General features: G+C 41.0%; 1 protein-coding gene across 2 annotated transcripts in view; it reads right to left on the reverse strand.

Annotated features, from left to right (window-relative positions):
• RAB8B (RAB8B, member RAS oncogene family) overlaps positions 1-24,157 on the reverse strand; it is a 56,838-nt gene that overhangs the window by 10,237 nt on the left and 22,444 nt on the right. For both annotated transcript variants that reach the window (XM_045810615.2, XM_087856892.1), the window contains exons 2-4: positions 4,814-4,874; positions 2,340-2,400; positions 207-284 (exon numbers count right to left, since the gene is read on the reverse strand). In XM_045810615.2, the coding sequence (XP_045666571.1) occupies positions 207-284; positions 2,340-2,400; positions 4,814-4,874 (200 nt within the window). The remainder of the gene's footprint in view (positions 1-206; positions 285-2,339; positions 2,401-4,813; positions 4,875-24,157) is intronic.

The raw sequence follows: 24,157 nt of genomic DNA on the forward strand, positions 1-24,157 counted from the left end.
GCCCTCTGTGTGCAGCCCTCGTCTGACAGAGCGGTCAGACGGGCAGCACCAGACATCACTTGTCTCTGCTCCTCAGAGCGAGGGGCCTGACCTGCCCCTGGCCTACTTCTCAGCGGCTCAGCCGCCTCTTCCAGAGACAGAAGGAACCCTCTGCAAGCACCCAGCAGGACTCCTCTCTAGTATCATCATTCTCTTTCCATACATACCTCTTCAATGTTTCTTATCCAATTTTTAATATTGTCAAAGGACTTTTCATTTGTGATGTCATAGACCAGCATAATTCCCTGTAAGAAAAATCTTTATTTAGTACTTCATATATTTAAAGTTATAGAATATAATGTCAGTATACTCCTACTTTCCAGAAATCTTTTGTTTGCCTTTTATTTTGTCTTTTTAATTAAAAGGGATTTATAATAAAAATTTTAAAGTACAAAGAAGGAAAAATAAATAAATTCTTCTACTGTCTCACCATGTAAATAAAGAGTCTGAAAAATTTTTTTACTGTTAACCTTCAATGAATTAGTGATTATGGTAAAGGTGATACACCCTTTCTACCTGACTGCATATGATAAGAATCAGCACCAAATGGAGCTAAAAGAGTGTTTAAGTTAAAACAGAGATAGCGATTAAGAGAAAAAGGTAATCACTTCTGTTGTGTACTTTATTATTACAAGTAGAAATGTCTTGCTTTTTTTTTTTTTTAAGATTTTATTTATTTATTTGACAGAGATAGAGACAGCCAGCGAGAGAGGGAACACAGCAGGGGGAGTGGGAGAGGAAGAAGCAGGCTCATAGCGGAGGAGCCTGATGTGGGGCTCGATCCCATAACGCTGGGATCACGCCCTGAGCCGAAGGCAGACTCTTAACTGCTGTGCCACCCAGGCGCCCCAGAAATGTCTTGCTTCTTACTCCTATACTAAGATCGTAACTAAACTGCTTTAAAATTATTTTTTCTACTTAAAAAAATAAAAAATAAAAATAATAATTTCTTCTTATATGGGCTGATCAAAATGTCACTATCTGTCTACATAAATCACAGACACTTAAAATATAATACATTTGTTATACAGGTTTAATGAGAGGCACTGTCATCATATTTTTAAACACCCTCATGTCTGGTATTTCTAAAAGGTTTACTTTCTAAATGTATCAACTGATGCTTGTATGCTAACTATTCCAAAATCTGTATCACCAGACCGCACTCCTGTATTAAGTGCTAGATTTACCCAGCTGTCCGTCCAGTCAACAAATATTTAGTGAGCACCCACTATATGCCTGATACTATACTTTGTGCTACTACCAGTGGACAAGATAGACAAGGCCCCTTCCTCTCATGGACAGCTAGCAAAGAAAACAATAAACCAATAATTATACAATGGGTTATAACTTTGACAGCTGCAATGAAGAAGTATGGGAGTTTCAGTACAAATGCGGATCTAATCTGGCTAGGGGCTGGGGTGGTCGGGGAAGGCTTCCCTGAAAAAATGACATTAAAGCCAAGACCTGAGGTCTGAGTAGACTTGAACTGGGCCATGGGGCCGAGGCTGGGGTGAAGAGGGAAAGCCCATTGTGCCTGGCACACAGCAGAAATGTTGTCAGTACCCTGCTGACCAGAACGGCCCAGAACCCACTGGACTGACTGAAAGAGAGACAGCTTGGTAAGAGTGCAGAGATCCAATGGGAGAAGGGCACAAGAGGAAGCCAAACAGAAAGATAGGGTCGGTTGGGCTTTGGAGACCAATGACCAGTATCAGCTCCCAAATGTCCCATGTGCTCACCAAAAACTCAACTAAGTAAAACACAAGGTTCTGTTTGTCCCATCCAAATCTTGTCTTCCTCTTTGTACTCTTGTTCTGATAATGGGTAATACAACCCTGCCAGCTAGCCCAGGCCGACCCCTGGGAGTTACCTCCTCACAGCCAGGGAGCCACTAAGTCCTATAGGCCCAACGACCACAGTATCTCCTGATCCCCTCCCCGCCCACCAACTCCCACGCATAGCCTTATTCATATTCTCATCTATTAGCCTTTACCTGAATTACGGTCATCGTCTTTAATTGGTCTCCCAGCTTTCACTAAGATTTACAATCGCTCAGAATGTGTGGAGGAGTTCCAAACCATCTACAAGCTAATTACCTGATGAATATTATGAAGACCAATGTCAAAGCATGCATTACTAAACACAGAACATAACAAAACCCTTTAAATGTCTTGTTTTCACATCCCAAAACCTATCTCCCCCATTGTACTAGACTCTAGCTGGGATCCTATAAATCTGACGAATGAATATTCATGCTTTACTTTCACCCGAAGAGTTACAAAACCCTAAAACACACTCACCATGGCTCCTCTATAGTATGCCGTTGTGATGGTTCGAAATCTTTCCTGACCTGCTGTGTCCCTAAAATTTGAAACAAAGGAGTAAGTGGTTTTAAAAGTTATCACCAGCATCACTGAGGAGAGAACTTAAGTGGTGGAGAGAATTCTGGTCGGCTCACAAAGGCAGTGGTTTCAAGGGCAAGGGGAAAGAGACGCAAAGGGAACCTGCTGTGTATCTGTGAGTTGGAGGCGGAGGTGGCCACAGGGGCCTGTCAGGAGCTCACAATGACTTTGGTGGGAAACTTGGACCCTGACGATAAAAGCAGCAACAAGAAAATGCATGGCCCTGCTAGGAACTGGCATGTTCTATGAGTCAAACACACGTGGGAGAGAATAGTTTGAAATTCTTGGACCCCTGCAAGTAGTTATAATTCTTTTTATAAATGCCTGATGATTAAGGCATTTTGCTCTCTTGACTGAAAGTCTGATTTCTGTACAAAGCAAGCAATTGGGCTGGACTTATTACTGTGTGAATTCTGCTCAGCAGAGCACACTAAAATGGATCTCAAGAACTTTGTCAGCTATAGAGCCTGGGATTAAATGGGAGCCTAGAGTTTCACACATAATGGTTCACAATGTTTCCAAAGACTTTAAAATATGAACACCACCTTAAAATTATATACACGTTCATGTATTCTCACTTTTTGGCTAATGGCATTCTCTTAAAATACATTCTGAAAAATTCAAAGATTTCTCATTACATTGATTGAAGCAATCCCTATAAAGGGAGTCAAATTTCCTTGATATCTGGGAAAAATCAGTATTTCTAAATCTGCCACGCACCACCAGAACTAATTCACTCCCTGTGCTACTAAGGCAAACTAAATTGTACAATTTAATTGCAGGGAAGAGAGAGGTATTTGTGGAAAGACACTAGAAGTCTAATGCACACCAACCCAAACAAGAGATGGAGACCCAAGGGAAATATAGCAAATTAAAGACATTAACAAATACCCTAATATTTATATATACCTTACAAATTATGTTCATCTGTGCTCTCATGATGCCCACCACAGCCCAGTGTAGTGGTAGGACCCTCGTCACTCTGCAGAAGAGGCAAGAGGCTCCGCTGGCCTGTTAGGGCAGGGCCAGGCTTCCCACCAGTCGTCTGCTCCTGCCATCCTCTCACTGATGAGGGTTAGCCACCCAGGGCACGTGTTTGGTATATGGCAAACACAGCATGAGGAAAACAGAAGCCAAGGCACCCTTGAGCCCACTAACCACAGTTTGGTCTAACACACTACTTGATTTAGAACCAGCTCTGCAGTGAGGGTAGAGGAGAAACGCTGCCATACTAAATGTAGGTCATGAAGACTGAATGGAGTCTTATTTTGCGGCTGAGAGTATTGGTAAACAGTGCGATGACGTTATATAAAGTTCTACGTTAGCTCACTGCCAGCGGACGGCCCAAAGGCTCCTGGAAATGCTTCTTGTTGCCATGGTCAGGACTGGTCAGCACAGAGGCAGAAATTCTCTTTGCTTCTCCCTTAAATTTTTTTTTTATATCTTTAAAATATTTGGCCTTTTACTAAGTATCAATAGATGAAAAGGGCAATCTGTGGTAACCTTCACCATGTTTTCCAACAAATACATGGGGAACCATGACACTAGGCTAATATATAAAGCTAACACGGTGCTCCAGATCTGGGGAGCTGTCCCAGCTTTCTCAGTGACCCAGACAGACACCCTCGGATGGACTTAACCACTCTAAGTCCTAAGTTCTTCCTCTGTAAAAGAAGGACCAGTGGATTTCAATATAATGCTCTGGTTCTATCCTGGTTCTGAGATTCAAAGAAGAAAAACAGCCTACGGAAAAAGCTGATATACATTACTTTACTATTTTGCCCTGTCTCCTTCCTAATCTAGGCTGCTCTAAATTTCTAAGCTTTTTCTACTGCTGTCATCATCACACATTAGATCAGTTCGGTGGGCCTCATTTTTTTTATTTAAAGAGAAGAAACATGAAAATAAATGATAAAGTGTCAGTTCTGGAGAGGAACTCAGATGTCTTCAGGCTAACCAACCAATTTACCAATGAGGAAAAACAGGTCCTATGAAGGGAAAGCAACTGGCCCACGCCCTCAGGGGAGAGGCAGAACCGAGACCCTAGATCTGTACTTGCACAGAAGAATCCGCTCAGGGTTCCTACCACTTGACTACTTTTGCCTTATCTGATTTCAAAGCTGCAACAACTACAGTGAAAAACTGTATACACTCTTTAGCTTTTCGTTTCCTTCCCTACAAAACTAGTGTTCGGGAAGAATAAATTCTCCGATGGTGGAGACACCTTTGAATACTTACTCACTTCCCCTTGGTTCTGATAAAGTAAAGATGTTTTAGTTATCACAAGTTACCTCTAACTTACCACAATTCACACTGTAATTCCCTATTAAGGTAGAAACTCTGTGTATAATTATTATTTTTTTTTTACTTACCATATCTGAAGCTTAATTTTCTTGCCATCTAGTTCTATCGTTCTGATTTTAAAATCAATTCCTGCCAGAAAAAGAGAGAAAGAAATGCTGAATTTCTCCAAATATAATCCAAGTCTTATTAGGAAAAGGACAAAGATTTCTATTGAAAAAAAAAAAAAAGCTCTCCAACGCACTGGAAAATGTGAACACAGAGAGGGTGTGAATGGTATGTTTCCTCTGAATACAGGCTGAAGAAAGGAATGCTAATTACTCTGCAAAGAATTCCCACACATGTTAAATGCAATGTATTATATGCCTCATTATTATGATACAAATGGATCACATCCCTCAAAGTTACATAATTTAGATACACTGAGAACATGCCATATTTTCTGCTTCCTGAAATACATATATACAATGATTCTTACCCTTCCTGCCCCATCCTTCCCTAGAAAACGCCGTGGGACCTCTTTAGAATGTCTTCCTCCATCTCCTGCCACGTGTTCTTTAGGATCTGCAACTGGCTACGGAGAAAAACAAAACCCCAGGCCCCCAAACCTGCCTATTTGAGCTCAGGGATGGGAAAACTTACGTATTTATTTTATACAGCTAGCAAGTATCGTACGTACATTTTAATAAATGTTTTTCGCAGCTTACTGGCTGGAACTGAAATAGCTAGAATGGTTTTTAGCCCTCGTGAAATTTAGGATTACCTGGAGAACTTTAAAAAACTATTATGACTAGTTCTGCTCCCTTCCCCAAATTTTGAGATTCTGACTTAGTTGGTCAAGAGTGGGATCTGTTGCACTGGTAATTTTAAAAGCTCTCCAGGTGATTCTAACCTGTAAGTAGCACTCAAATGGGCCTGACAGGCACCACGTGAAAGTTGTTTGAGGGCCCTGGCAGTTAAAAGTCCAAACCTCCCTCACCTGTTTTCCCCCCAACTATGGTAGTTCAAAACTTATTCAGCAATTTCAATGACAAAGAACCACAAAGTCCTTGACAAATACCAGAATGCTCTACACTTAGCAGGAATGAGCTGCTACTCTCTGAAGGGACAAGTTAATGAATACAACCTGGATGCGATTTGCTAAATCCTTATCATCTGGCCACTCAGCTTTTAGATTTTTTTCTATGCTTTTGCATTCCGTACAGAACCCCTTAAAAGCGGTTTCCAGGGGCGCCTGGGTGGCTCAGCGGTTAAGCGTCTGCCTTTGGCCCAGGGCGTGATCCCAAGGTCCTGGGATCGAGCCCCACATCGGGCTCCCTGCTCTGCTGGGAGCCTGCTTCTTCCTCTCCCACTCCCCCTGCTTGTGTTCCCTCTCTCGCTGGCTGTCTCTCTCTCTGTCAAATAAATAAATAAAATCTTTAAAAAAAAAAAAAAAGCTGTTTCCATGACAGTGCAAGAAAACGTGTCAATTACGTATCTGCTAAATTGACTTAAACATGTAATGCAGTTATTCTAGTGGGGAGAAAAGCCTTTAACAGTTACATTACTACAATGTTTCTACATATAAAATATTGAGAGCACCCAAAAAGGCTGCCACTTGGAGGCTCCCTAAAGTCTCAGGCACTCTCCATTTATAGCATTTAGGAAACTTTCTCCAGACCCAATCTTTTGTTTTTTGTATTTGTTAGAAGGGTAATTTGAGGAGATTCTACCATTATCTGTGATACTTCACCATCTTTTCACTATTCAGAGGCGTTCAGTGCTTATAAAAGAGTTGGGAGCAGTGGTATTAGGTTTTGTTTATGCTGTTGTCAGGGGCCGGCTGATAGACAAATGCATAGAGCAGAGTCAAATTAGCACAACCTGAATTTCACTAATAATGGAAAATGTCGTTTATACTATTATTGAAAAGCACTAGACCTGAAAGTCCAAAGACCTAGACTGTAGGTTGGGTTCCGTCATTAACAACTTTTGGGAGGTTTGGAACTGTTCTGAACCTCTATATCTTCCTCCATAAAAAAGGGAGAGGGGACCTAATTAGATAATTTAGACAACGTGTTTGAATGTGCTTTGGGAACTCTGAAATTCCATATAAATGTAAGATATTTCAGATGCTATTAACCTACAGCTCTTGTCACCTGATGTATGAACTGTGGTAACGACTTCCCAGGACTTGGTGCCAACATCTCGCCCTGGTCTAACCCCCTGCGTGCCACTGCGAGAGTAACTGTTAACCATCTCTGTGGTAATGGCACCTCACTATTTAAGAAGCTGTGGGTCCAACTTCCCCTGCCTGGCAATACAGCCTTTCGGAGGCACTGCTCTCCTGACCCTGCCAGCCTCAGAGCCTCCCCCCAGCTGCCCCACACCTCCTCCCCTCTGCACGTGCATGACCACTTCACGTGGCAGCCTTCCCTGAGGATGCCGCTCCACCCATGGGTCCTCCCCGCCTTCCTCCCTCAGCTCTCTCCTTGACCATATCCATCCCTGACATGGTAAGTCCTGGCTCAATCCCGTGTTACTTGGTTTTGTTAACATATTGCTCTGAATTGCTCTCAGATCAAGCAAGGGGTCCATTCTCTCTTTGTTAGTTAGGTTGCATACAGAAACATGTATACAGTAGATAATAAAAGATTAGATACACTTATGTAAGTAAAGGTTACTTTCTACTAAGTGTGGGGAGAACTAAGAACACCGTGGAAGTTCGAAGTTTTCGTAGTATACTACATTAACAATAGTAAGAATGCTAAGAAATCTATTACAATATGAAAATCAAGATCTTTACATTACAATTAGTTTGACAATAACAGCAGCAGACTATATGGGGGATTAACATTCACTTTTAAATTTAAAGAAAGGATAACTTCCTGAGACTACCCCAGAATTAAAATAACCAGTCATGATATAGTAATGTAATTATACCAATTACGATGCTCTCTGCTGCAAATAATAGAAACCTCAAATCAAACTAGCTTAAGGTAATTTGTTGACTCATATAATAAGCCCAGTGCTGAGCTGAGGTTCAGGGATGGCTCAATCCAGTAGTTCCGGCTCATGGCTCTGTACCTCCTTCGGCTCTGCCCTCGTGGGAGTATCAATTTCATCCCCTGACTGATAACGGTTCCTGACCACAACAGCAATACTGAGAAGAAAAGAGATCATCTTCCTGTGCCTCTCACTTCAAAGTGAGGAAATGTTTCCCCAAAGCCTCTAGTGACCTTTTCTTTGTGTTTCGTTTCTAGAATTATAACCATGAGAATGTCATGTTCTAGGGGCTAAAGCTGAGTTCCAGAACCAACCACAGCCATGGGCAGTCACCAAGATTGGATTAATCTAAACTCATCCCTAAATTTATATTAATCAAGACCCATCTGTGGACTGGGTCACTTCCCTGACCCACAGGACTGCTAAAAATAGGAGAAAGTGGAAAAGCTGTTGAATCGGTCGCAGTATCTGTTAGAATACTCCCATCTATCAATCAGTAAAATTTTATATTCGCGGCTATATGAACTGGACAAATCATAACAGCTATCATTCCTACCCTGACGTGTAGGTTACCAAGGTTTGATAATAACTCTAGTACTTCATCTAGTGTTCAGCCACAAACAGAAAATATGAAGGAAAAAAAAGACTATGAGCAACACGTGTAGTTGCCAGGACATCTCTGCACTAAGCCGTGACCTCCACTACCGAGAGGCCCTGAGACTATAGTTCCAAAGCGCGGGCCTGTGCCCTAGCTTCAGATGATAGAGGCAGCAAAGAAGGAGGGGCTGTCATAGCAACAGCAGCAAGAATCACAGCTCATTCTGGCAGGAAGGGACCAACTTTTTTCTTTTTTTTAATTTAAAAAGACTATACAATCTCAAAAACATAGTTTCTGAAGGGCATTACATGTAAGGTAAAAAAAAAAGCCCTTCATATTTCAACAATCTTTTAGAAAGCATCATTTCTTGGCAGCACATAATACAATAACTCATGTTCAAAATGACGACTCTGAGTCATCCCAACTCATGAGCAATCCATCAGCCACCAGGCTTCATGCAGCCTGTCCAGCTGGCAACACAGCCCAACATCTACGCTCAGGAGACAAGACTCCAACACCGTTCCATGTTTACTAGAATAAGCCCCAACATTAACTTTTTGATGGCTTTAAAGCAGTGCCAGTTTTGTCATTAATATTTATCTAGTCAATAGAATAGGAAATCTACATTGTAAGAAAACATTCCCATGGGACTCAAAGTCATTTTCATTTTGAATTTAAATACACACACAGAGAGATTTTTTTTCTCTGAACTGATTCTCATGCTAAGCAGTTGCTCATAACTGATACACACTATACACTATAAGGAGGGAGAGAAGCAAGCTGGAAAGGAGTCACAGAATTGTAGGCTTGGAAAGAACCTTAGAGATTTAGTTCAGTCCTCCCTCTGTGCCTAAGCAAACGGAGGTCCAGGGAGATACAGCAACTTATCTAGATTCACAAAGACTAATTCAAAAAAGGTTCTAAAATCAAACTTGACGTTTAAAGATCAGGCCTTCCACAGAGATGCGTGCAAGAGCGTTCATGTCTCCCTGGAGGAGGCCTGCTCTTTAAGGGTCCATAGCAAAACACTAGCAACAATGGGAATGCCCCCAGTTGGAGAATACCTAGGTATACAGGGGATAGCCAGGAGCAGTGAACAGAGTCACACGTATCAATATGACTGAATCTAATACCATAACGTGAAGTGAAAAAAGCCAACTGCAGTAATTTCCCAGAGTCAAACCATTCCCATAAAATTTCAAAAAACCCCAAAACTATAGAATGTATCATTTATATGTACATTCATGTATAATTAAAGTATAAAAACATACATGAGAATGATTACCAACAAAATCAGTGTAGCTGTCACCTCTGAAGAGAAATGGTAGGAGAGGTGATTAAGGAGAGGTTCAGTGGGACTTGAATTCAATCATTCATTATTCCTAAAACCACGTGCTGGTAACTGAATGTGGGAGTGTTTTATATTAGGTGTACTTTTGTACACCTGAAACTGTTCCTAATTTTTAAGAAGCAATAGTAGTTATTTGAAAACATGATATCCGGAGACATTCATTAATGACAGCAGAAAAATCAAACCAGATTTAGAGATAAAGGGCATCTTTAAAAATTTAGTGGGAGCTAGTAGTGGGGGGAGAGTGGACAGCAGGCACTACCCCACCCCACGTTGTTCAATATACAGAGGGCCTGTGAGCCCTTGGTGACCAGGTGTGGATGACAGGAAGACTGGATCAAGTTCAGAAAGTAAGGGGGCAGATCAGGGGCTTGGGGTAGCAAGGAGTGTTGTCCGCTCAGATTTCAAGCAGGGAGTTCAGGGGCATTTCCTTCCCTGCCTGGAGGAAAAAGAAGGTTCTATTTGGGCTAAGAATAATGAAAGAATACACATTTGGTCACTGTTGGGAGTGGCACTCTAGGAGAGGAACAAAGGAGTTCTGATTTTCCATTCCAATGGGAGAAGGAAGAAGATATCCTCCCTTGGCCCTCAGGACACGGGTGGGGAGCTGTGCCCTGTACCTCTGAGGAGTAGGTAAAGTTGTACTTGAGGCCTCTGCATTGTCCAGGGCGACCCACATTCACAAGAGCCGGCAGAGACCTGGCAGTGAGGCTCTAGGGAGGGCTCTGGCGTGAGCACTTGCCTAAAGCACGGCTTATCAGATATTTCTCAGAAACCAGCAGTGTGGTTGGAAGCAGCTTCAAGAAGGGAGGGCCTGGCCAGCAGAAGAGGAAAGGAACCTTTGAACTTGACCCATGTCCATAGTTACCAGACCTCACAGGGCAAAGGAGCTTGGAATGAGCAGTACTGGGCCCCCTTTCATTCCACAGATTAGATATAATTTAACACGGAGAGGGAACAGATTGACAAAATTATTTTACACTGATGTTGAATTAGTCAGCCAACAGATGTTTATTTACTAACAACCTTTTCTGTTTCAAGACCATAGGGAGGTTGCCCTGGGTTTGTGCTGGAGTGTGGAAAGAGTATGAAGAAGGACGGCTCCTGGCCCCAACAACTCTGGAGCCAGCCAGCTGTCCTGACCTTCAGCCTCGCTGTGATCTGGATGCATTTTTGCTCTGTGGGTCCTGTAGCTTAGAACACAAAGAGCTCTCTCTTCTATGTTAGAACGGTCTTGGGTTACTTGGGGAAGTAGGCTGACCCAGGAAAATTGGGGGGGTAGAGAAATAGCTGGGACCTTCACCTGATATGTTCCACACCTGGTTCCCACTCAAGTTCTTTTATAAAAAGTCCTTTGGCTGCAGCCAAGAAATCCATGAAAAAAAAAAAAAAAGTCAAATTTCTGGGACATTTAGCCTTTCAATGAATGAGAGCAATGCAAGATTCTAATGCTGGGTTTACTCATGGTGATACATCAACAGCAAAAAAACACACAGCCTATCTATCCCCTTTGACCCACTTTAAGAAGCAGAAGTCCAACACTGCACTTTCACAATTAAAGGTGGAAAATGTACTTTGTTTCAAAGTTTAGAAACATCTGTGATCCCAACCTATCAGAATACGGGTTATGTGGTTGGTCTATTTACATTTCAGAGATATTCCAGAAATAGAAAAAAGTGTCCCAAATATTGAAATCCACTTTAAAGAAATGCTACCTTCACTTCCTTACTTGACATTTTTATTATTAATGATGAAGATGCAGTGCAGATGGATACTGCTGTGCTGCAACTTCGACAACCTCACTTTGCTTAGGCTTTTTTTGTGGACTTTTTAAACATGGAGATTAGTGGGATTTTAGAGTAGCTGACTTTAAGACAATGAGCTAAGATCTCTAATTAGAAAAACAGATTACTGGAATGGGAAAAAATAAGAGTCACAGATTGAAGCTTTAAAATGTTTTTTTCCAAAATAAAGAAAGGACTTGGAGAAAACGTGTAAAAGTAGAAATAAAGTTAAGAATGTTACTTAGATTGGGGCCCCAGGGTGCCTTAGTCGGTTAAGCTTCTGACTCTTGATTTCAGCTCAGGTCATGATCTCAGTTTCCTGAGATTGAGCCCAGCTTCGGGCTCCATGCTGGGGGTGGAGCCTGTTTAAGATTCTCTCTCTCCCTCTCCCGGCTGCCCCTCCCCTCCTCCAAAAAAAAAAACACCAAAACCCAAAAAACAAAAAGAATGTTACTTTGAAAGAGAGGGGTTCAAGGCATTGTTCTTTTGTAAATACACATTCTGTAAGTTCATAAAAGCATGTTCACCAAGTACCAATTTTGTTGCATATATTCAGAAGCATTTAATTTTTGTTTTGTTTATATTCAAATTTACAATCTGGTTTCCTTTTTGAAAATCAGAAACTCTAAAGTTTAGCAGAAAAACATCAAAGTAAGCTGAGAAGGCATTTAACAACAGTTTGAAATGATCACAGTGGTCTGCAAATATAATCTACCCTTTAAAAAGATACCTACTATACCAAAAAGAAGACAAGTTTTCAGATTTCTTTGGTTCCTCTATTCTGTGAATAGGAAGCACTAAGTTGAACCTCATTTATGATGTAAATTAATAGTGACAGATATTACTCCTTCCTGCTGAAAAAGCTGCTCATCTTTACACTGTTTTAAAAGTTTCTACTTGTCCGGACGCCTGGGTAGCTCAGTCAGTTAAGGGTCCGCCTTCAGCTCAGGTCATGATCCTAGGGTCCCGGGATCGAGTTCCACATCAGGCTCCTTGCCCAGCGGGAAGCCTGCTTCTCCCTCTGCCTGCCGTTCCCCCCTGTTTGTGTTCTCTCTCTCTCTGACAAATAAAATCTAAAAAAAAAAAAAGTTTCTATCTGTTACTGAATTAAATTCAACTCTTGGCATTCTTGGCATAAGACAGTTGTACCCATTCGATCTAATCATACCAACAAAAGATAAACTCATAAACTAATTCTAGAAATTAGGAAGAATTTACGTCTTTGAGCCATAAATGTATGTGCAACAGATACAAAAACAGTGCAGATAAGAACAGTTTTAAGTAAGGTCTATATTTGAGTGTCTCAAAGGGCTTTATAGATTAAATTACAAAGATCTAATTAACCCATAAAATGTCTTTGGGGGGGTGCCTGGGTAGCGCAGTCGTTAAGTGTCTGCCTTCGGCTCAGGGCGTGATACCGGCGTTCCGGGATCGAGTCCCACATCGGGCTCCTCTGCTGGGAGCCCGCTTCTTCCTCTCCCACTCCCCTGCTGTGTTCCCCCTCTCCCTGGCTGTCTCTCTGTCAAAATAAATAAATAAAATCTTTTTAAAAAAATGTCTTTGGGAAATAAAAGGGCAAAATGACAACTCATTATCTACCAAATGATAACTGCTAAATAAGCTATGTGTTGAATGACAAACAGAAGGTTTTCAATGCTAGAACTACAAAAATGACAACAGAAAAAAACCCAAACCAAAATAGCAAATAAGGTGCAATAACACAGCTACAACTCAGATAAAGTACGCGGAAACACCTAGGAAGGACTGAGCGTTTTAAATCTGATTAAGGGGCCTGCAGAGATTACCCAGCATTCAGTTCACCATTTCAGAATGGCCAAATGAATGCATGACAAGTTTTTTTGCAAATCTTGCATTTTCAAAAGGAAATGTGTTTTAAGTGTTACTCAATCTGGAAGTAGCAATGTGCTTGAAGTTGTTAAAATGTGGATTTTAGAGGTTTTCAATGAACAAATGTTTTACATTAAAAAAATCTCTTTTCATAAAAAGCCTAATACATGAATTAAACTTTCTTTAAGAATAAAAGTTCGGAATGTCTCTGAGATTTCCATTCCTTTCTCCATTATTAATTCATCACCATCTCAAGAATCACATTGCTCCCAAATGAAACCAGCTGCATCTCTTCTGCTCCAGCCACTGTTTCTGAGAAACTACCTTTGTAGCGGGCAACCCCCTCCAATATGAGTCACTATCACTTTCCTAAACCTGGAATTTCCTTGTTTGTCTCTGACAACTCAGGGTCAGGTCCGTTTCATTTAAGGGTGAGGGAATACTGTGGTTATTCAGAAAATGAAAATAGAAAAGCAAATCCCTGATTTGACACACTGTTGCTGTGGGAAAACCATACCGCCAAGTCACTGGAATTATCACTGGAAAAAATTACAACTACATTCCAATGAGGTTGCACCAAAAATGCAGTAAAACTGATCCTTTAGATCTTTCCAAGTATTGACCATGTATCATATTTTCCATTCATTTGGAGGCAAATGAAAGCTAAAAAGAAAAAAATACATGTAAAATAATATAACTAAGTAACAACATTATGTGGTGCAACTAAAAACAAATGATGTATTTTTTCCCTTTGAATATGAGTTCTTAAAAGAGGAAAAACAAAAAAGATTTTATCGATGTAATAGATCAGTTAGCAACTAGGGCTGAAATAAACTTTAGCTATAATTTTATTATTTTTTAGGAAAAGCTCTAAATCACTTATTTAGGAAAGGTATCAGCTTATATTGCTACAAAACGCAAAATCTAGTAATTTTTCTCACCAAGTTAACCAACTTTTTTTTTTTTTAATGGGGGAGCAAGGGGTAGCGTCTGTACCAAATTGCGGGAGGCTGAAGAGAAGAACCATCAAAAGCCATAATCTCTTCCTGCAACACCTACCTCACCCCTTCCCACCTTCTTCTCCCACTGACTTTTCTCTAGATAAAAGGAAAGGGATCAGAGATTATAAAATAAACAAACATAACTGCAAACTTGCAGTGCTCTGAATCTAGTTAGCAAAAAAGCATTTCTTGATCAAAACCAACATCAATGCCACAAAAGTATAGTAAAAGTAAGCAGCATTTACAGCTCACTGTAGCCAGGGTGACAGATGGGTAATTATAATAAGCTATTGCTAATGAGTAAGGTTAAAACAAACAGATGGAGTATATGCAAGTAAAAGGATGACACAAAGATCAATAAAAATGGCATGAACGGAATATAGTTTTTCCCAATCAAAAGTGAAAAACTTCTACAAATGATTATATCATCCTGATTTGTAAACAAATCCCTCCCTCACAATACAAAAGTTTAAAGTTAACAGCACTATAACCTTACATGCATAGGAAGTAAACAGTTCCTTGGGCCCATTATGCTATCTCATATATACGTATATGTATATATATGGCTATCCACCTCCATGTACTTAAGACATTTTACTTACTTCAGAGAATGATAAAACGATTCTGCCACGTATTACTTCTTTGACTTGGCTTTTTTTTTTTTTAAGATTTTTTTTTTTTTTTTTTTTGAGAGAGAGAGAGACAGCCAGCGAGAGAGGGAACACAAGCAGGGGGAGTGGGAGAGGAAGAAGCAGGCTCCCAGCAGAGAAGCCCGATGTGGGGCTCGATCCCAGAAAGCCGGGATCACGCCCTGAGCCGAAGGCAGACGCTTAACGACTGTGCCACCCAGGCGCCCCTTGACTTGACTTTTTAACAGAGTACAATGATACCAACACCCAATACCAATGGAGTTGGTAAACCTAAATCTTCTCTTACTCACGTTTCAAATCTACAGAATGCAGTCTGGAGTAATGAAGGACTAGAATACACCATATTTTCTTTTGTTTCCCTTTTCCTCCGCCTAATTGTTACTTTAACCTTTTTCAAATACAAAGAATGAGGGGTGCCTGGGTGGCTCAGCTGGTTAAGCGTCTGAATCTTGGTTTCAGCTCAGGTCATGATCAGCAAAGATTCTGCTTCAATTTCTCTCTCCCTCTTCCTCCTGCTCACTCACTCTCTCTCTCCCTCAAATAAATAAATAAATAATCTTAAAAAAAAGAATGAATGATAACTCTAGCAAAGCATTAAATGAGTGGGCTATCACAATATGCTGCCCTCCGACTTCCCATTTGATCACTATGTTCCCTATTTCCAAATCACAGTGTTTGGGGTTAGGAAGAAAGAAAATCTAAACAATATTGACAAGAGACCATTTCTAAAAAGCTGTTCTGATATCTCAATGGCTCAGAGAATCACCCAGTACCGCATACCATAATTTTTCTAAAATTGACCAAAATCATTTTAAATTATATTTTATCAGCTTGTTTTTATTAAACCAACTTCAAAGCGGAACACCCCATTCAAGGCTCTCCACTCCCACCCCCAATAATTAAAGAAGAGGACCCAGGCATCAGAGCAAGAAAACTAACTGCACAGTTTCCGCTCATTGGCCCTCGATCTTGGATAAAAGAATTATTCACTTTATGTTTCCCTTTACCCACATCTTTCAAAATAGACTGCTCTTTCCCAATCCTAGAGGAATGCATTAAGGATCACTGAATGTTAGCATCTGTCTTTCTCAGGCAGGTTTTTCGAAGTTACAAATACAAAATATATTTTTTAACAGGTCATAAGCAGGAGGAGACTGCCCCAAATGACAGGCATGTAAGTAAGATACAGAAGGCTCACTGGAAGTCTCCAGTCTGATCTTGGGTCTTGGAGGGCAATGACCCTTATTTCCCACCACAGAATACCTAAGAGTGAGTGATACCTTTTTTTTTTTTTTTTTTAAGTAGGCTCCCCGCCCAGCACGGAGCCCAATGTGAGTTGAAACCTCAGCTGAGGTCAAGAGTCTCACGGAGGCTCAATCCACTGCGCCCCCAGGCACCCCTGAATGATGTCTTCCGTTAGACAGATACAGACACGCTGCCTTGAAAATAACACACAGCCACACATCCCCACCCTTTACTTCCCAATGCTAGAGTAGCCACTGAAGACTTTGAGTCTTTTTCACCATGAAGGAATATTTTTAAAATATATATAGATATATTATGTATTAAAAGAACTATATTTTAATATATTAAAAGTAATCCTTGGTCATTATCAAGATGATAAAGAAACTTGGAATACTGGAACTTGGAATATAATATTATAACGTAATATTATAAAAGGAACAAGATATAAATGAACTATGCCTGTAACATTCAGTAATTTTGGAAAAAAAATATTCCACATGCTATAGTTGAAGTAGTACTCACTACAACTATACTTCAAATTCTAGACTAAAGAAATAAAATGAGTATAATGCCATTTCTCTGGGGGGGAAAGTATTTTAAAAAAGAAAGCACACCAAATAACTAATTCACGTACTCCATCTGAAAGAGTCTTAACGGAAGACTACGACCATTATCTACCAAGCAGACAGAACAAATCCGTCCCTCTTTCCCTAATTCCTTCAGTTCCAGTTTATTTGCTGTCACCTGCAAAAGAACACATGGGAAGAAAAAGCAAGGGATAAGGAAATGTGAGCTTGCCCTCACATGACGCGTCTTTGCGGCATCTGCAGAAGCAAAGCCAAGAGGAAAGGCAACATCTGAAGATTTCATTTTTCCATGCTATCCCTGTCCCTAATTAACACAGATAATTCTGAGTTTGCCATACTATAATTTATTAATCATATTCAATTAATCTAATCAGCTGTAAAACAGGAGAGGGCAACAGAGCAAGCTCTAATAAAGTGAGCTCATCGGACTTGAAAAGCTGCTCAGTTGAGGCTCATGGCGAATTCCCACACACACACACAAGGGCAAAAGTGGCCTTTCCACTCATAAGGCCCCATATTATAATGTGGTTTAGAGAAAGGAAAGAGCAGGTGTGTGCATATTATTTTAAAGTAAATTCAGAGATACAGAGAGTAGAGAATTCCAGTCCTTGGGCGTGCAGCGGGTAGACTAAGCCAGAGTGTTGCCATATATAAAGAGTCGAGAAAAAGCTAAACAAAACACACTTGACCGCTGAGGTGAAAATTTCACCTCTGCAATTGAAAAGGTGGAATTTGAGAACGTTAAGTTCATCTACCCAGTATTTGACTGACCCAAAAGTACCTTGGCGGCACCCTAACTGTAACCCTCAGTTATTACTACGAAAAGCAAAAACAGAACTATCCACTCACATGATCACTTTACAGACGCACTGTCATTTCAAGGATGTCCTCAGGCAGACCTGGGGCAGGATTTCTACATCTGGTGGTCACAGTGTTAGCGCTCCCAGTTTGGGCAGTGCTGCCATTAGGTCAGGAAATGCATAAGACAAAGGACTTAAGAAACATGATACACAATGATTGTGTATTTCTAACCCCAAATGGTCTGTCAGCAGAATGAGGAGCGTGAAAGAAAATGTCACTGGCCATTTTGGGAAAAGAAGAGATCATAACCACTGGACTGCGATTCTTCGCATGAATTTCTGAAACAGAAAAAAGCAAAAAAAAAAAAAAACAACAACAACAACCAAAAACCTGTACATTCAGAAAAACTGATATTTAATCTACTTCAGATAAGCCTTTGGGGCCTCAAGGCTGAAGTCCACGTCTGGAGATTATGATACTGAGGGCAGAGAAATGTCAGATTTGGCCCTTTTCCAACTGTGCAACCAATTCCTCAGTCTATGTATGAGTATCATTTATTACTCAAATTACAAAACAGGAAACTGATTGGCTACACAAAGGATCCACTACGGAGTGTTCAACCACATATGACACATACAGTGAGGTTCAGCTTCGTCAAATGTAACTCAAGTCAACTAATGAAAGGGCAAATTTCAGTACGTGATTTGATAAGAAGGCTTGAGCCTGACATGAGCCTGACTCTATGCTAGGCACTGAGGACCACAGAGATGAAGTTATGGGCCCGAAGAAGAGCTCCTAGGCTATGACTGGTCATTACAATCTTTTACTGTGAAAATCCTAATGCCTCACTTCTGTCTTTCGTGAAAGATAATATTCTAAGGTCGGCTCCTCAGGAGCAGGGACTAATAACAGATGATGAACCAACAGAAAACACGATTTCCTAAGGTATGGAACTGCGGCTTCAATTCTGTCCTTTCCACAGGCAAGCGTATAATTATCTCCCTGAAGGCTGAAAGTAAACAAGTAGCATTTGTCTATCAAAAATGGCAAACATGGTAACAGCAAGTTTTCACTTTTGTTTAGAAACCAACTTGACTTATGGCTTAAGACAGTTTTAAAGAAAGGGAGCACCTGGCTGGCTCAGTCAGAAGAGCATGTGACTCTCGATCTCGGCGTTCTGAGTCTGAGCCCCACGCCGGGTGTAGAAATTACTTAAATAAATAAACTAACAAACAAACTTTAAAAGAAAAAAAGGGGGGTACTCACTATACCGTCACCTTCACATTCTGTGCCAGTACTCCAGTATATATACTATCATCTTGATCAAGTTTGAAATTTTCCCTGAACTCTGAGAACTTTAGTGACTAGCTGAAAATCACAACGAGCAAACATAATATTCACAAGGCATGGTAATGTTAAAAACCCTGTCAATTTTAACTGATATTGGCAAAGGCTAGGGGGCTCAGCAAACCTCTGCAGCTCAGCTGTAATCTTGAGTTCCTGACTCCGAACTCCTTTGTCTGATAAGCACGATGAAATATATATTAAAGAGCTACCATTTACTATGAACTTGCTATGTGCCACGTAAAGCTCTAGGAAATAGCTATCATTAACCTCCATTTCACCAAGAAAGAAGCTGAGGCTCAAAGAGGTGAAGTAACTTATCTCAGATGATAAACTAGTGGGAGGCAGGGCTGGGATATTTACCCAGGTCTGCCTAGCTCCCTTCATTGGGCTATCCAATGCTGAGGATGAGAATTCTATGACTCAAGTGCCCCTCCCCGCCACATGCTACTAACTCAGATTACAAAGGATTGGGGAGGAGCCAGTTTCCAAAGGAGCACTGAAAGCTGAACCTAGTTCCCAGTCCTCTCTGTATCCCGAAAGAAGAACAGGTCCACTGTGAGGGACCTGAATACTACCTATTCATTCTTTGAGTCCTTTGAGTATGCTTACTATAGCCACTGCATTAAGAATTCTTACTCTGGATTAATCTGAAATATATCTGATCATCCCAGCATCTTTCAAACTGGAAAAGGCTCCATCATGGCAAGTCTATTTTGAATCAAGCGATTCCTTCCCCCAAGGCAAGCCCCCAAATAAGGGGGAGTTCAGGAGAAAAGAGAAGTGGCGACTGTCTGCTCTTATGACTGAAATCCATCTCATGTTAGTCTATAAGACAGGTACTGTGACACTTCTGCTGCCCTAGGGAACATGTTCTTGGTTCTGTAGGAAAGCGAGGGAGAACCAAAAAGGTTTGGGATGCCTGGGGTATTATCAGTGGTCAAATGTACTTCCTGGCCACTCGGAGGATAACCTTTAAATGCACATTAATGTCTTCCAACATGAGATGAATGCTTTACATAACTTGACTCTATCTAATTGTGGTTGCATCTTCCAATTCTGAGTTTATAATTAGAAAGAAACTATGTTGGAAATAACTACAAATGCTCATAAAAATTTTAAAGAAGACCAGCTGAGAGACAGTCTCTGGCATCACGGAAGCTCTGAACCCAGCGCTCTCTTCACTACATAACACTGCTCCATCGGGACATTCAGTTAGATCATGAAATGGGTTATTTTATATCTACTTCTGAGGCTGCACCATAGGAAAAAAACACTGTAAAAGACAAAAAGAAAAACTTTTTTGGAGCAGTGGATCGGTTAGAGGCCAATCAAGAAAAAGAAACCACTTCAGGTATTTACTACAGAAGGAATTTAATGCAGGGAATTGATTACACAAGCCATGATGCTGCTGAGAACTAGAGGAGATGGTAAAAGGTTTAGCTACAGTAGGAAGCCACTACCACTGCTAAGCTAGAGAGACAAAAGGAGGAGATGGTGTTGCCCAATAAGGATGGGGGGGCTGTCCAGTGAAAACTGGAGCGCCAGAGAAACAGCCTCTGCTGAAGAAGCTACCCAAGGCACAAAGGCAGAAGGAGAAATACTCTGGTGTCTCCTGGTCCCCTCCCCTCCCATCTCCCACCGGTGTCTCAGTCTGAAACCAGCTAATCTAGCAGCCTGGGCAGGAAAAGAGAGAGGAATATAGCTGAGGGAAGACTAACCAAGGATACGGTTAACCCTTCGCTGTAAGAGTGAAATGTGTGTTACTATTACAAGCCAGAGATTTGGGGGCTGAGTAACAGCAAAAGCTGAATGATAATCAAACATGGTTCTCTATTAACATGAAATAATATTAGTAATGATTTGCAATAATTGCTTTGAAGAAAACATTTCCATCATTAATTTGTGGGCCTGGCAGAGGGCAAGCACCCGTACAGATCTCCAACCATGCCCTGGTGCTCAAGGAGAAGCACTCAGGGGAACCCGTCTAGGAATGCAGCAGGATCCCCAGCCAGAGGTGGCCTGGCTATTACTATCTTGCAGCTTCACCATCAACTGGGCAGTCTGGGACAGGATGACCTGGTGAACTTTGAGTGTCATATGCTGGCAAGTCAGGAGCCAGGCCTGTTCCAAAAAGGAAGTCTGTCACTGAGTCAGCAATGTAGCCAAGCCCCAAGCCCAAGCAGTCCCAATATAGCTCAAGGGTGGCCACGGACATGGTGACTCCAAGCTTTCTGCTTAGAATACTTCCATCCCAGTACTGGCTTCTAGCACAGGACTTACAGGACAGCCTCACAGCTATTTATAATCCCTCCCTTCCCCCAAAGTAGACTGCAAGCACCAGCAGGATGCGGGGTACCTTTTCAGCTTATGAAAAGCTACAGTTATCCCTCCACCTTCAAATGTCTGCACCCAACATACCCAGCCTTCTCACAATTCCTCAGAAGTGCCTCTTTCCTGTTCCATTCTGATATTCCCTGCCTCTAAGCCTTTGTCCGGATTCCCCCACTGTTTGGAATATTCTCCATCTTTCCCATTGGAATGCTGACAATGGCTCCAGACTCAGTAACTCTACTTCCTCTGTCCTCCAGCTATCCTAGCCGACTCTGCTCACTCTCTACCCCAAATTCCTTAGAATTTACAATAAGTATCGTTAGAGACGGCACTTAATTATTCTTTTTATTTCATAGGACAAGTTTTGCCTTCCCAATTAGATTTAGGCAGACAACCGAGCACAGTGATACAGCGGAGTAAGATGTTTACAGGGATGAATGAGAGGTAAGTTCTTATGAGGCACAAGCCTCAACTTTTACTTAGAGCAATTCTTTAGGAACCTCCCTCTTGTTTGCTCAGCACACCACAGGTACTCAAAAAATACTCCTTGACATTGGTTAATTACTTCTGAATACAATCAGGTTCACATATCTCCAAACTAATCCTACTGGAATGCCATCTTAAATGACGGACAAATTAAGTTACATATTTGGATAATTTTAGGTGATAATAAGAAAGACACACACACACACAAACACTAAAATATTTAAATTATTGAGAAAAGAATAAATCACAAAACACAATATTAAGCACACATAAAATAGATGTCTTTTCATTTCAGAATGGGAAAAAAGACAACAATGCAATCTCTTCTACAGATACAGAATTGAGTTAAAAGTTCTGTTACCATCGTCTCAATTCTAATCCTTAAAGTAACATGTTAATTTAGATAGGCTTAGGAGTGTAGGTGATTTTTAAAAATCCACATGCAAGGGGCGCCTGGGTGGCACAGTGGTTAAGCGGCTGCCTTCAGCTCAGGGCATGATCCCGGCGTTCTGGGATCGAGCCCCACATCAGGCTCCTCTGCTATGAGCCTGCTTCTTCCTCTCCCACTCCCCCTGCCTGTGTTCCCTCTCTCGCTGGCTGTCTCTATCTCTATCAGATAAATAAATAAAATCTTTAAAAAAAAAAAAAATCCACATGCAAGTAAATAAAAACCAATTCTGTAATCATATCAGGAGGAACAATAATATAAGTGCCATCCCAGGGAGAAGAAAGAATTGGATATTTCATGTTGGTCAGAGAGTTTTACTTTCTCCCCAAACTATAATTTTCTCAAAACCCTAGCAACAATCATAAAACCATATGTTGCAGATGTCTCTGCTGTATAATAACTTCTATCATTGCTCCAACAGCCAGAATGCCTTCCAGGGTCCACTTAGAGAAGAGAAAGCAGGAAACCAAAAAAAGGAGAGAGACAATAGGCTCATTACCCAAAAGACCCTAACAAAAACAGAGCAAGTCAAACCAGCAGCCAAAGCCTTCCATCAATAAAAGGCTTGACAGTTAAAAGGCCCCAGTTTTCTTTCATGGGGAAAAAGGGTTTTATCTGATTAAATAAGCCTCCCGATAATTGCCTTTTCAAAAAAATTTTTTTGTTTTTTAACTCTTCAGTGACAAATGCAACCATAGCAGTGGCTTTCTAGCCTTTTCTTTTTTTTTTTTTTTTTTTTTTGGAGAGAAAGTGTGGTGGGGGGGGAGGAAGGGGCCCAAGGGAGAGAAGGAGAGAATCTCAAGCCCACTCCAGGCTGAGCCCGGAGCCGATGTGGCACTCGATCTTACAACCCTGAGCTCACCACCACAGCCGAGTCCAGAGTTGAACGCCTTAACCAACTGCACCACCCAGGCGCCCCGGATTTCTAGCTTTTTGACCCACAGTTAAGAAATACTTTTTACATCACGGCACATTACACATATATACATATGTGTGCATGTTTATACATGTTACATAACTGAAACAAAAGCTCACAAAATAGCAGCTGACTTTTATCCCTTGTTACTTTTACACATGCGATGGACTCCTATATTTTCTTTTCTATTCTCTTATGTTCTGGTCTGTTCTCTTCCTCCCCCTTAAAAAAAAAAAAAAAAAAGTTGGTCTGGACATACTAAACTGACTTCATGACCCAATAATAGGTTGCAACCCATACTGAAAAATGTTGGCCTAAAGATCATTCTGGAAGTCAACCAAAGGTCACATTTTCTTTCTTTCTTTCTTTCTTTCTTTCTTTCTTTCTTTCTTTCTTTCTTTCTCCCTTCCTTCCTTCCTTCCTTCCTTCCTTCCTTCCTTCCTTCCTTCCTTCCCTCCTTTTTAAAAAATCCAGTGCTGATTAGGAGAGACCACTCTAGCTTCACTTTTTAATGACAGAGAGAAAAAACAAAGACAATTTCGGGGCTCACTAAGCACTAAAATATTTGTTAACTATAAGAAACCATTAAAAAGAGAGTGTATGTGTGTTGTTGTTCTTTCTGTTTTGTGGTTAAAGAAACATAGAAAGGGGCAGGGAGCTAAGCCTTAAAGGAGAAAAAGGAGAATTCTAATAATGGAAATACTGCCTGGGCCATATGCCCAATTTTTTGAGCATAACATTGCCAGAGGTTTTGCTTCCTCCATCACCTGAGATGTTTTGATCCATCGGCCTAAGGCCAAGAAGCAAAGAGAGAAAAGCCCATCACAAAAAAGGCAGAAGAGTTCAACCCCGTTTGGTAACTGACCTCATTCTAAATGAATGGAATGGGACTGTACTTCTCAGATGAGGAAATGATTGCCTACAAAATCAAGGACTCCCATTTAAATCAGTCCAGAATGGCTACAGCACAAATTGTACCGAAGAACAAAATGTAGTCAAGCAAAATGAGCATCAGATTAGATAACTCTGTAATGGAA

The sequence above is a fragment of the Ursus americanus genome, chromosome 28 (genome assembly GCF_024610735.1).
Source record: "Ursus americanus isolate L20-20 chromosome 28, mUrsAme1.1.p, whole genome shotgun sequence".
NCBI lineage: Eukaryota > Metazoa > Chordata > Mammalia > Carnivora > Ursidae > Ursus > Ursus americanus.